At 37.7% G+C, this 14,949-nt stretch overlaps 1 protein-coding gene across 1 annotated transcript; it reads right to left on the bottom strand.

The window, feature by feature from the left end:
• Positions 1–71: 71 nt before the first annotated feature.
• LOC133527551 (uncharacterized) lies at positions 72–12,295 on the bottom strand. The gene is made up of 6 exons (XM_061864608.1): positions 11,929–12,295; positions 11,531–11,660; positions 10,954–11,240; positions 2,453–2,628; positions 1,594–1,726; positions 72–669 (listed from the first exon to the last, which is right to left on the bottom strand). Exons 1-6 carry the CDS (start codon positions 12,049–12,051, stop codon positions 142–144), a joined length of 1,377 nt encoding a protein of 458 aa, XP_061720592.1. The 5' UTR covers positions 12,052–12,295; the 3' UTR covers positions 72–141.
• Between the last annotated feature and the right edge of the window lie 2,654 nt (positions 12,296–14,949).

Raw genomic sequence — 14,949 nt, 5'->3', positions numbered from 1 at the left:
TTCACCGATGAACAACAGATTACGATATGGTCGATATGTAAACAGTAATCCTGATAAGCGAAACAACAAAGTCTAAAAGTCAAAAATAAATTTATTCATTAAAAAATTATAAATACACTTAACAATAATCAGTTCGGGTTACTACGTGACTTCACCAACGGCCATCTCCTGAAGCAAACTCATGACGTGGCAGAACCTCTCCTTGATTTCCGTATAAGATCTATGGGGAAGGGACTCCTGTATCCTTCCGAATACCTGTTCTGATCCCGCTTCGCCTTTTAATACTTGCAACATAGTCTTATCTTCATCCCTAGTCCAGTTACTTTTAGTTTCTTTTTTAATTTCAGTCGCTGTGACTTCGATCTTCGCGATTTTCGGCTTGGGGGCCTCTGTGATTACAGTCTTGTCTTTTTTCTCTCTTTTTAACACTTCCTTCTCTTTTTTCTTTACATTCTTTTTCGGGCTTTTAAGTACTTCTTTTTTCGTGTTGTCGTTGACGTCTTTGATGTTCTTGGTGGGTGATTTGGGGGTTTTCTTTTTCTTCTGGGGTTTTGGTTTGGGGTTAGGTTCGTCGGATCGCACCCGATAGGGTTCCTTGCTGTAGGGGTAGGTGACGCAGGCTGCTCGGAGCATCCTGCCGTGTTGGAGGAACACCCGACCGTGGAGGTACTGGAAATAATATACCATTTTATTATGCTTTTCTTCTCTATGAATGCCACTCATTCAGAATTTCAAAACATCTGCAGGACATAGCCAATGTAGAAATTTTATGAATGAGTCCTAAAACGATTTTTTTCCAACTGTCAACTAAATTTTTATACACAATCAGACAATAATAAATCTGACGACCACTTTTGAATATTGACTCTTTAATTAGGACTTGTGGTATATGCTCTATATTGTCGGCTCTACACACTCGTCGCGAGCCCCTTGCCGAAAGTCTCGGCAAAAAACAGAACCCATCGGAGGAGGGCGAGGCGAGGGAACAGTATGTACACACTCGTTCTCAACCTGCCTCGGGGTTTCTCGACGTGTGTACAGCCGACATATATAAGAATCATAGTGTGGAGGAATAATAGAGACATAAGCAAGTATTTCTTTGCCTTGTACCTATATCTCTAGGTTCTCTAGAAGTGCGGTTGTGTGTTGTTCTACCGAAAACCCGTTCAAAAACCTCAACCTCACATCAAAAACATTTACCTATGGGTCAAAATCATAATAGCGGTTAGGAGAAAAACTTGAGTAGTGTAGAACAGTCAAGCAGGTTATTTCCGAATGGTCTGTTATACGAATCTGAACTATTTTGATAAGGCGGTATAATTTTTTTTTTAACGGGCTTGTTGCTTCTTACTCGGAACGAAAGCTGTCCTTTCGGTAGCCAAACAATGCATGAAAGAGATAATGGCTTTGTTTAACAAATTTGGGTCTCTAAGTCACTAAGATGTATTAAAGTCATTTAAACCAAGTATCGAAGTCCCTCCATATTATTTACGTCTCTACCTAAACCTACCGCCACGCCATTGGATTCAACTCCTTCTCAATTTGAGATCCAGCACTGTACACAAATATCTATTATAGTAGGTAAATATTTACCACAGTGTCAAGCCCCTTGCTGTCATCGGGCTGCCTCCGATTGTACTTCTCCTCGGGAAACGTCCACACGTCGTAACCCTTGTCGTCGGTGAGGAAGCTCTCGTGCAACGTGTCCACGCCGGTTTCGTATAAACTGCAACAAAGAATGCTCACATTAGAGCGTTTTCACAATGTCTGATCCGTTGAAGCGTGTTGCACTAGTGTTCTTCCTTACTTCATGCTAGTTTGAAAGAGAACTCTTGGAAAGTGCTTACCAAGTTGGCGGTAAACATGCAGACAGCCCATTTGACAAGCCGTTACTGAAGCCTATAGACGCTAAAAACGCAAGGGGTGTTACGTATTTTACCTTGATTCCGGGTACTCTGTCTTAGGGAGGATAGAAGTCACGTAATTACTATAAAGGGGCCCACTGATTACCAGATCAATTCCGAATAACTGACAGGCCGCCATCATCCGGTGAACTGGTAATCAGCGGGCCCCTTTACACTAACCTATCCAGTGGTCGTTCGTCGGGTAACAGCAACTTGAACATAGCGGCGAGCTTCGAATCCGCTCGCAAGTTCGGCGACACACGGGTATTCAGCTCGGCGCCGGCGCCTCCGACGAGCGCGCTGGTAATGGCGAGAACCTTGCGGAGCACCGTCGTTTGAGGGACAGAGACGACTGGAAAGAGAACATACCTGTCAGGTGGTCGTTCATCGGGAAACAGCGACTTGAACATGGCAGCGAGCTTCGGGTGCGCGCGCAAGTGCGGCGTCACGCGGGTCTTCAGCTCGGCGCCGGCGCCGCCGACGAGTGCGTTCGAAATGGCGCGGAGAACCTTGCGGAGCACCGTCGGTTGGCGAGAAAGAGAACATACCTGTCAGGTGGTCGTTCGTCAGGGAACAGCGACTTGAACATGGCGGCGAGCTTCGGGTGCGCGCGTAAGTGTGGCGTCACGCGGGTCTTCAGTTCGGCGCCGGCGCCGCCGACGAGCGCGCTCGAAATGGCGCGGAGAACCTTGCGGAGCACCGTCGGTTTTCGGGACAGAGACGTCTGGAAAGAAAGAGACAGCATTCGTTTTTATAGTGCATCCATATTTTATGTAGGTGTACTTAGGTACAAACATCTTATTGTTCTGTAAAGCATTAAGGTGCATTTTATACTGGCACCATGTCACTAAGCCGGGGTTAAGCGGTTAACCCGTTAACCCTGCAGTGTCAAATTGCACTGGTAACCGAGGTAACTCCAGGTTTAACCGGTTAAATCTGGGTTAGTGGGATGGTGCAAGTGGCGCTAATAGCATTATTTTTCAAACATGAAATCCCTCAAAATGCGATCCCAGAAAAATGTGTTGCGATCACCTTCTCTGTAGTTTATAGACGGAGACAGTCAGAAAAATATTGCGCAAAAGTAACGAAAACATAGTGCACACGAAATGATTGCTCCGATAAAACAGGATGTCCACTGAGTTATCTAATGCACACCAACATTAACTTTCAACAGTAACAGACGACCAATGCAGAATACATATAATATAATGTATAGCTACCATACTAGGTATAGCTAGATGACATTATTGCATCTATTTTTATACCATCTACACTTCAGCGGTATTCGCATTGGGTGCTCCGAGCGTGACATCGCTATATACATGTCGCTGTCTCGCTTACACACCAGAGCAACGGATCCGCATCGCGTGATAACCGCGTAACCTATTCTAAATTCTTGCCTCCCACAATTAGTTTAGTGATTTTAAGTAGAAAATGGAAATGTCTATGCGGGTTTTCAATACCGGAATCCCGCGATCGCGTTTAGGGCATTTTTTAATACCGGTATTGTTATATGTAATACCGGGATTCCGGTAATTTTAAAAATGTACAGTACAAAGCCTATATATATATAACCACCAACCAAAATGTGCATAACTGGATATGTTTCATACTCTTTCTGAAACTTTGGTTCTAGTTACAGACATAGTCTGATTATAAGCAACGGCATTAGGGCTTCTAAATACCGGACGTCTCGGAATACCGGTATTAATACCGACACTCTCTTCATCAATCCCGGGATCCCGTAATGAATACGAATGTAGATTTTTATAAAAAAACTAGGAATGAAAAGGCCAAATATTACATAAAAAGTCCTAAGTCCTAATAGTTTTAAAGAGGATAATCAAACAATATCGCTATTTGTACGGTTGGCGATAATTTTATCCTACTTTTTAGTGTGTGAGACAATATGAATAGAAGGAGTCCTGGTCCTGATTGTGTCTCCGTATTTAAACAACTCTCTGTAACTCTTCATAAATTTAATTTTAACTCCACCTAAACATACTCTTCTCTTGTTTTTATTCAATTGTTTCCTAGACTCATAGATAACAGAGTAGAAAATAACCTAAAGAGTTTCAGTGTATATAACGTAGTGACAGTCACCAGTCACTTAATTAGGTATTATGTACCAGCTACGGATTTTCAGTTCAACGGAATAACTTATTTAATGTATCTTTAGTACATCACTTACATGTTTATTCTATTAGGTGGTACAAAGCGTGGCAAAGGGTTGGTCTCGGACTGTCTAGAACACAAAATAACTAGTGTAATATTTTGCCTATATCCCTTTTAGTCTACATCGCAAACGGTCTAGAACACAGAATGAATACAATTATTTAGACCTTTATTTATCTACTACTATCTACGGCAAAATATTACACGAGTAATTTTGCGTTCTAGACGGTCCGAGACCAAAGGGTGGCAAAGAAATATCCAGAATAATACAATGCCTTTGCTCGATAAAATTCAAGTTTTGATAAAACAAAAAACGTTGACCGGACTTATTTTATGGATCTAGTTAAATTTTTAAGTAAAATGTTACGGAAAATGCTAATTTGCGGATTGGTACAGTACATAGCGGCCGTTCAAGATTTATGATGCATAATATGTTTTGTCACGCGATCACATAGGTATGTCTTAAAGCTTCAAATGTTTCATAGCTTCAATTTTAGCAAAAATGGTTAAAATACGTAGTCATATTTTACATAAAAAGAAGCTATCGCTTATCTTACATCTTACAGGGAATTTTAAACTCTGTTAATACATTTCCTTGCTCTTTCCCACTGTTTGCCGTATCTGCCAATAATTAAAGAACGAACTATGTACATATCACTACAGAAATATTCGGTGTCAGATATTTATCTCACGCCGATCACCACATACTCAGATATGCATATCAATAATTATTAAATGAGAGTAAGATGCTAGTTTGATGCGATTGGCGTGTAGTGGGCCCCTTAGTGTAGCCGATTAATTTTTAATGTATATAGTATAGATGGTTTGTACTGTACATTTCGCATGTTTTAAAAATTACCGGAATTCCGGTATTACATTTAAGAATACCGGTATTGTGTGTTGACCTAAACACCCAATATCCAAGAATATCAAAGTGACTGTTCTGTGCAGTTGCTCAATCATCATGTATATTTATGCTTCTATATACTTCCTGTATATAAAAGCATAAAAATATCGATGCGATCGGAAAAATCTGAAAAAAAAAACCCTTAATATGGAGGGATATAACTGTTATAAGCTTATAAGGTCGTTATAATTTGAAAGAAACCATATTACCACTGATTATTGGTGGATCTTATTTCTTTGCAATAAGGCTTACAAATAGTCAGCAGTGTGTGCATATAATAAAACAATAGAACAAAAGCACATGTTTATAATTAGATTTATTAGTAGAATGTGATTCGCTCAGCATACAAATAAATATTCTGTACCAACATACACAAACAAACCGATGCAATGGAACATTTGGTGCAAAATGGTAAAAGGTGAGCAGTGAAATAAAAATTTTAAACTAAAGCAGTGATATCATGCTTTAATTTAACCGTTTGACCGCCAAAGGCGTCAACTAACGCGCGATGCTACAGCCCAATTTCAACCTTCCTGCATTCTGACAAGGTTTGACGCGCCGCGCACGAGAGACGTAGCGTTCAAAGGGTTAAATAGAAAATTCGGTCATTTCCATCAACGAAATATGTCATAGTGAATAATTTCAATAATGTGGGTGGCAATGTAATAAATATTAGGGTGGAATGTTTAAAGCAGGTCAAATCAAGTTGGGCTAAAATTTTACAGTTATGCACATTTTGAGAGCAGAATTTAAAAGGCACTTAAATTATTCATGTTATAGGCGGGTCCACACAGAGGCAATTGCCTCGTGCATATGCTCTGTGTGGAACTGTCTATTGATATAAAGAAAACTTTAAGCATATCGTCATTTTAAGATGTATCTTGCCATGCTCACTTAAATACTTCAACAGCCTCCAAGCCCAGTAGGTAGTGACCCTGCCTATGAAGCAGGTCAGGGATCGAATCCTGGTAAGGGCATTTATTTGTGTGTTTATCACAGATATTTGTTCCTGAGTTATGGATGTTTTCTATGTATTTAAGTGGTTTTCAATATATTTCTATTATATGTTGTTGTCTCTATTAAAGGTTGACTGGTAGAGAATGCCTTATGGCATTAAGTCCGCCTTTTGTACTATAAGGTTTTCTTTTGTGCAATAAAGATTAAATAAATATATAAATATGTATATATATATCGTTGTCTAAGAACCGACAACACAAGCCTTATTGAGCTTACTGTGGGACTAGGTCGATTTGTGTAAGATTGTCTTCTGATACTTATTAATTATTTATTATTAATTTATCATTTATTTGTTATTAATTTATTATTTATGTAATATTTATTTATTTATTATTTAATGCAGTTTAAGCTTCTTCCTTGCGTTGTTCCGGCACTTTCTGCTTGGCAACTAAAGTCCGACCGAGATCTCGGTCTCGGTCTCGGCATTCTCGGCCGAAAATCGAGCTGAGATCTCGGTCTCGGCTCTCGGCCAAAATGGGCCGAGATTCCTGCCGAGACCGAGACTAGGCAAGGCAATGAGTTATCATTGGTGAATTTGAATTTTCCGCGCACGAGCGCCGGGATCTAAGTCACCCGTTGGTTGCATCGCCCGGTTGGTGTGACGTTTTTTGTGATTTTGATTGGTTTTGTATCCACATTTTAAGCCAATTACTTATCAAATACTATAACTCTGTATCTTTAGGTATTTAAATAAAAGTAAACAAACAATTTGTAAATTTTCGGGTAGTTATAACATTTATTGGTTAGCACCATAAATACAAAACCGCCTAGATCTGTCACTAAACGACCTGACTTTAACCTACATTATTTGATCATGTAATGTTTCCATCTACCCTAAACTGGCTTAAGGAGCCATTTGAGGGTAGATTTTGTTTACTTTTATTTAAATACCTAAAGATACAGAGTATAAGTGTTGGGATCAGATAGGCGTGGTTGCAAGTAATGACTTGTTCATTTAATTTGGGTCTTTTCGTTTGGGGTTGTTGTTATTGATGATTAAATGAGTGTATATTGTGCTCGGGATGTAACTTAGTTTAACTTGTTGTGAGTGGAAGATGACACTGGATATTTTGATACTAAATGTATCTGTGTAAGGGTCTCCCCAAACTACTCGACGCCGTTTCGGCAAATCGCGTACGGAAAAAGCTTTATGTCAACGCAATAAGAGCGAATAAGTCGTAAATCGGCTCGGCCCACGCGAAACGACGTCTTTCGACGGGAAAACGGCGTTTTGCCGTAAAGCTGTTCGCATTCGTACGACGCTGTTTGCAGCCTACCGCACACGTTCGCATTCATAAATCTCCTTATACCGCCGTACGGTGCCGGAAAGAGTTGAACGGCTCCGATCACGGCCGAGTACCTACGATAAGGACCGGTCAGAGCTGGCGGAAGCCGATCAGCGTCTTCGACGGCCGAACATAGCTGACGACGGCCGAACAGAGCCAATGACGGCCATAATAATCGTAAAACATTTTTGGATCGAGTCTCAAACGAGGATATCGTAAATTAAATTCACCTTCACTTAATCTATATTGCCACAAAGAATTAACCCACGGTCGCCTCCGCTTTTTCTGGTGTAGGTGCTTTTCTCTTCCAACAAGTAGGCTACGATAAAAATGCTGGTAAGCCTTTTTTTCCATGCCCGTCTACGTAAAATATCCATCATCACAGGTTATTATATAATATGTAACAATTACCAAGGAAAATAATCTTACAGGTCTGTTCAATTTCAAACTCAGGTTGTTACTAACAACCAGTCTCCAAAAATGAGATTTACGATTGCCGATCACCCGCTGTCCTACATCTGTTCGTCGGACTCAACGGCTGTACGTGTGCTGTCTGACGTCCCGACGGCAGGACGGAGCACGGGAGAGCCGACCGTCGCTTTACAACTGTTGCGATAGCAAGTCGCAGGCGATCGGGCGTCTCTACGGCCGCAAGGAGGATGAGACTGCTAAACGCAGGTGTCCAACCGCGGAGACGGTCGATCGGCTAAATGCGAATAGTGTGGTGTAAAACACTCGGCGAAAGCCGACTCCGCGTCGACTGGTTTGGGGAGACCCTTAACGGGAAAAAACAAAGCAGTAGGTAAGTACAAAACGACACCTGTGTCGGATTTTTTGGGTTACAATATATACTTAACTCTTTATTTAGATTATTATTATTGTACCTCTTTTTATGCTCATCCGTACTGAAAAAACCAGCCAAGTGCGTGTCGGATCACGCATAATGGAAGGTTCCGTAACTTCACACAATACAAAAAAGTCGTACAAGCAAAAGGGCGTATGTTAGTGGCTCTTTCATCGCTTTAATAAGATCAGTTTTTTTATAACTCTTAAATGGCTTAACCGACCATATTCTAAATAATTTTCCTGAAAAAATATTTTCTTATTAAGCTTTATTATTTAGATATTTTGAAAATGGTTTTGCTCTCCCGGTTCAAAAGTTAGAGGAGATCACACTATTGGAGCAAATATTTCCAAAAATATTGACTTAACAAAAAAAACCTTTTTAGTAATCTTTATATGTATATTTTTATAGACCTAGATATCTAATGATGAGCCACATGAATTATTTTTAACTTTTAATTATATTTGTATGGACTATATATTTGAAAATATATTTTTCATTTTTTTTTCTAAACTAAGAAGCAACTTACATAATACATTTACACCTACGTTCCAAATTTGGTTATAAAATATATCTTATAGTTTATGAGTAAAATGGCTGTGACATACGCACAGACCGACAGACATAAGGATATGACTAAACTATAATTTCAGGTTCCATTTTTGCCATTTTGGCTACGGAACCCTAAAAATACTATTTAATAGCGCTACGAATTGATTACCTATGATAACTTTTTGCTGATAAATCGTCGAATTTCGATTATAAAAACATTTTTAGTGCAAAATTCGTCTTTTCTTTCTATTTTATAAATGTTTGTTTTCGGCCGAGAATCCCATTGAATCTCGGTCTCGGTCTCGGTCTCGGCCAAGACAAAAAAAGCGTTCTCGGTCGGACTTTATTGGCAACTAGTCCCTAGAATAGGTGTAGGCTCTAGCTTTTACGCAAGCGACTGCCATCTGACCTTCTAACCCAGAGGGTAAACTTGACGTTTTGGGATTAGCCCGGTTTCCTCACAATGTTTTTCCTTCACCAAAAAGCGACTGGTAAATAAAGTATTTAAATAAACAAGGAAAACAAGATAATCAGGGCAATATAGAGTTGATTTCTGTTTGCTGATTACCTAACCAGTTATATATATTAAAAAATCAAAAAGGATCATGTTATGCTACTGAGGTCATATCATATGCCATCTCTTTCACTCTTGGTCAGTCTTAACAAGGGTAAAAATAATGGTTGCTGTTAACCACAAAACAAATATGTAATATGAACAAAGTGCAGTTAATGACATGCCTAACATTCCCTTTATGGTTTGTTATTACTAGGAATGGTTGTGTCACTTTACTCACTTTCATTTGGCATATTGAGGAAAGAGATGCAACATGCAAGTTTGGGCTAATTCCATGAAAAATTTATAGAAGTCACAATGTCAAGATATTTGGGGATAAAAAAAAACTTAATGACAGAGATAAATGAGTCATGAGCACTTACATTTGCATCCTGAATAGAACTTACTCAGGATCACTTATTGTTCATGAATTGCCATTGCCATGTTAAAATAGTACATTACGATACAAGTGCGAAAAATAGGAAATTCGAAACGAGTGGCGATAAATTAAAACACGACCGAAGGGAGTGTTTTAAATCGACACGAGTTATGCTACTGAGGTCATTTCATATGCCATCTCTTTCACTCTTGGTCAGTCTTAACAAGGGTAAAAATAATGGTTGCTGTTAACCACAAAACAAATATGTAATATGAACAAAGTGCAGTTAATGTCATGCCTAACATTCCCTTTATGGTTTGTTATTACTAGGAATGGTTGTGTCACTTTACTCACTTTCATTTGGCATATTGAGGAAAGAGATGCAACATGCAAGTTTGGGCTAATTCCATGAAAAATTTATAGAAGTCACAATGTCAAGATATTTGGGGATAAAAAAAAACTTAATGACAGAGATAAATGAGTCATGAGCACTTACATTTGCATCCTGAATAGAACTTACTCAGGATCACTTATTGTTCATGAATTGCCATTGCCATGTTAAAATAGTACATTACGATACAAGTGCGAAAAATAGGAAATTCGAAACGAGTGGCGATAAATTAAAACACGACCGAAGGGAGTGTTTTAAATCGACACGAGTTGCGAATTACCTATTCGCACATGTATCGTACAACGTTTTACAGTACATATGGCCCTTTAAATGTTCGACACAGTAGCATAATATGCTACTTCTCGCACTAGTGCTATAAAGTAGCCCCATATGTACTGTAATAGTACATTACGATACAAGTGCGAAAAATAGGAAATTCGAAACGAGTGGCGATATATTGAAACACGACCGAAGGGAGTGTTTTAAATCGACACGAGTTGCGAATAAACTATTCGCACATGTATCGTGATGTACTATTTTAACATGGCAATGGCAATTCATGAACAATAAGTGATCCTGAGTAAGTGCTATTCAGTTGTATCATACAACGTTTTACAGTACATATGGCCCTTTAAATGTTCGACACAGTAACTTAATATGCTAATTTTCACACTAGTGCGGTAAAGTAGCACCATGTGTACTGTAGATTTACAATTATGCACCTACTAATATTTCCACTGTATTATGGCAAAAAAAAAATTACATAGACAGAATTCAAAGGAGAAATCATGCTTGGCTCTAATATGTCTAACACAGTCAACAGTGAGCTATGGTTGTAGCACTACATCATAGTCAAATAACATAGGTTTTCCAGTATGTAGAGGAAATGTTTTGTTGAGGCATGTCATGATTAGCGCTGAATGGGTTAAGTGATACTATACTTACTTGTAACAACTCTATAAAATTTGTCATCTTCATCAACATTAAATGGTCGGAGAATCTTCCCACTTGCGCTGCTTGACCCGGCTTCAAAAACAATAAGAAGTCCTCTACAAAATCCTTATGCTCTACACCAAATAACTGCTCTATCTTCCTATATAACTCTACTGGAGTCTCCTTGGCAGGGTCGAAAGATTTCAATAGACTTTGGAACTGTACAAACTTATTGGTAGGCACCGACTGGTTCGAAGAAAACCTTGATTGTACTTTTGTGTAATAGGATCTAACTAATGCTGAAATAATACAAAACATGTTAGAAATACATTTTAAAAAATCTGATTATTTCGTTTCTGTGCACATATACATTGTTTTTTAATTTGTTATATTACAAATACATTTAAAAAAAACCAGTGTGTATAGACACCAACCACACTATGAGTATTATGTTACCAAGTTTTGTTTACCTATAAAAATAATGTCTGTTGCCAACTCTTGTGACCTACTTTAATGACACATTTCTTCATCCCTACATTCTTACAGTGTTAAAGCAAAAATATGAGCATAGGAATGCTAAAATATTTACCTGCATCTAATGCATTGGCCTCTGTTCCCTCAAGAGCCTTAGCTGGATTTTTGTTTTTACCCTGATTATCATTTTTGATTTCATTCTGCACAGGCAATGAAGGATTTTGATCAGCTTTTTGAGGAGGTGGCTGAAATATACAAAAAATCCTGAGTTAAACACTGAAATTCATAGACTTTTGTAATGTCATCTTCAGGCTTTAGTGTTTACCAACTTTGTGTGTTATAGATAATAATATAAGGCTGAATATAATACATTCCAGTATAGTTAATATATCTGTAAGGGACCTATTTACACAAGTAAACTTTTAATAAACGTTATTTAATGAGAATGCAACATATACGAATAATACCATGAATACGCAATAGTTCACATGAACGCCTTAATACCTGACTCACCTCTGGGTTTATAGCAATTTTAGGAGCAAAATTCTGAGTGGAAGAACTAGTACTCGGCACAATTTTATTACCAAAAGCATCCTGGCTATCTCTCGTAAACAAAATTGGCATAGAAGGCAGCATCTAGAAAAATATATGGGCTCGTCCCGCTAAAACAATGTTAATGATGGCGAATTCCACTTGGCGATTTAGCTTGTTTCCTTCATTATTTGAGACACAAAACACAAACACTTAAAAAGCGAAACACAGAGCTACACAACGAAGTTAAAATTACGCATGATTAGCGCCGAAAACATAGTAGTTTTGATTTATATTTTTCCAAACAACACGAGAACGAATGGAAACATTTTTTGACAGATCACACTGACGAGTCGACGAGGACGCGCTGTTGTCTACGTTTCATTTTAGCAAGGTTTTGAAATTAATTTAATTGTTATTTACCATGTGGAACATCTGATAAATTCTATACAGAAATAAAGATTATTAAGTAGATTTTTTGTACACATATGTTAGAAAACACAACTCTGTTATAATAAAGTGAAATAAAATAGGGAAATGTATGAGAAACTTCGCGCGAGTTTTTAAAAGTTAAACATACGAATTTTATTGATCCTGTGAAAAACGAGATTAAATAAAATTTATGTAATTTAATTATTCACTCACTTGCTTTTAGTAGCTGTAGTAACGAGAAAATACAAATCAACTCACCTACTCTTAATTTTAACATAAATATACTTTTAAAAGTTTTTTCCTGTTTTCGTCAGCTGATGCTTTATATGTAATAGTTTCTCTTTTGTATTTCATAATTAACAACTAACACAGACATAATTATACATAATATATACAGTTAATTTTATTCTAAATATTACACTGCCTTTAAGTTATCGGTGTGCCTACTTAAGTAATTACTAATTACGTACTTATTCCATTAATTTTAATCCACGGTCGTAAGTAACACTTGGTCATGGTGATGGTGTTTTCATCGAGTCTATTTATTTAGTTATCAAATTCCACGTTACATTCGTGTAGTAAAGTTCCTGATAATTGTTTTTTTTTTTTTTTAAGCATTACTTCACACACAAGTAAGTCAAGTCACTTACTTGTGTTGGTTGGGTTGGTTTAGTTTACAACTCGCACGCTGCGCTGGATTGCACTGTTCAAGTGTTAATTGTAGTGGAATTCATGAATCGCGCTATCAAGATTTTTCTTCTCAATGTTACCATTACCAAGTACATGATAGATGGCGCTGTCCCTTAAACTGCAGTTCATGAAAAGCGTTACCATATGTTTTCTGGCATAATGAGTTCGATTTAAATAAAAAATATACTCCGGCAGTGGCATAGCAACCTTGTCCGTAGAAAAAGGCGACAAATTAAACAAATGTAAACGCGAAGACTTGACTTTCCATAAAAAAAATGAATTTCGTGCCTTTTTCTACTGACAAGTGGTTGTTTCATACTTACGTATTTTTCATCGCAAGTTGCCAGATCTCATAGCGGGGTCTATATGTATTGAAACGCATAACTTTGTTTTGACTATTTTCACTACGCATAACAACGTTTGGCATAACTATTGATCCAAATAAATTGATTATACGCCTAAGCTTAAGACTTATGCACCTAAGTTTGTTTCATCTAAGAGTTGTCCATCCTACGGGTTAAATGTTATAATTGTTTAATGTCGAATCTTTCTATATGCATAATCATAGATGCTAAAGCGCATAGCCTAAATTTTAATATGCTAAAACTTATCATACTAATGTGTACGTACGTTACTATATGTAAGTACTTTTCTGGCAGCAGTTCAGTTCTGTAAGAGTCGCAGTTCTTACCTAACCTAACCCACATTTCTGGTGGCAGCTCGTCTCTGTGAGGGCCGCAGTTCTAACCTAGCCTAACCCACTTTGTAGCAGTTCGTCTTTGTGAGGCTCGCAGGTCTAATCTAACTGAACTCACTTTTCTGGTTGATTGGTTCTGTAAGGGTCACAGTTCTAACCTAACCCACTTCTTAATAAGCAGTTCGGTTCTGTAAAGGTCAGTTTTAACCTAACCTAACCCACTTTTTTGGTATAAGCTCGGTTTTGTGATGGTCGTAGTTCTACCATAACCTAACAAACTTCTGGTAGCAATTCGGTTTTGTAAGGGTCGCAGTTCTAACCAAACTTAACCCGTTTTTCTAGTAGCAGTTCATTTCTGTGAGGATCGCACTTCTAACCTAACCTTATCCACTTTTCTGGTAGCACTTCGTTTCTATGAGGGTTGAGGTATAGTTCTATGTTATAATGTTAGAATTTTCAAAATTAATTAGTAGAAACACCTGTTCTACGTGTTCAATATTATGAACTTTGATGTTAGGAAAATCCGACTTTACATACGGCCAAAGAATAAGTAGTATGGGAATAATATACTTATTAGGGAAACAGATTTTTAGGCGAATCAAAATTATTAGTGTAATGGCTTTTATGCGAAGTAGCGTTATGCCAATCATGTTATGCCATAAATAAATAAATAAATAAATAAATATTATAGGACATTATTACACAAATTGACTAAGTCCCACAGTAAGCTCAATAAGGCTTGTGTTGAGGGTACTTAGACAACGATATATATAATATATAAATATTTATAAATACTTAAATACATAGAAAACACCCATGACTCAGGAACAAATATCCATGCTCATCACACGAATAAATGCCCTTACCAGGATTTGAACCCGGGACCATCGGCTTCGTAGGCAGGGTCACTACCCACTAGGCCAGACCGGTCGTCAAATGCCATGTGTATACATATATGAAAATCAATTTTATGAAAAAGAGGGCACCGCTCAAGGCGGAATTAATTATAATAAAGAAGATTCTACATTTGAATTCGTTGAAGAAATAAAATAAAATAATAACAAAAAAATATATATATAATGTGCAATGTACGGAATTCGTGCTAGAATCAAACCAAGCTAAGTTGGCAGCGATTTTAATAGCACAGACTATGCAAGTGTTGTTTATACGTCATTATTTCATAG

This window comes from Cydia pomonella, chromosome 18, assembly GCF_033807575.1.
Source record: "Cydia pomonella isolate Wapato2018A chromosome 18, ilCydPomo1, whole genome shotgun sequence".
NCBI classification, from domain to species: Eukaryota; Metazoa; Arthropoda; class Insecta; order Lepidoptera; family Tortricidae; genus Cydia; species Cydia pomonella.
This window is presented reverse-complemented; position numbering and strand designations above follow the sequence as displayed.

Coding starts and splice junctions, on each gene's coding strand:
- LOC133527551 (XM_061864608.1), bottom strand. CDS start 12,051: ATGCTGCCTTCTATGCCAATTTTGTTTACGAGAGATAGCCAGGATGCT. Junction 2,629..10,953: donor ATTTTATAGAGTTGTTACAA/GTAAGTATAGTA, acceptor CTTTCTTTCCAG/ACGTCTCTGTCCCGAAAACC. Junction 1,727..2,452: donor GACGAACGACCACCTGACAG/GTATGTTCTCTT, acceptor TCTTTGTTGCAG/TTTATACGAAACCGGCGTGG.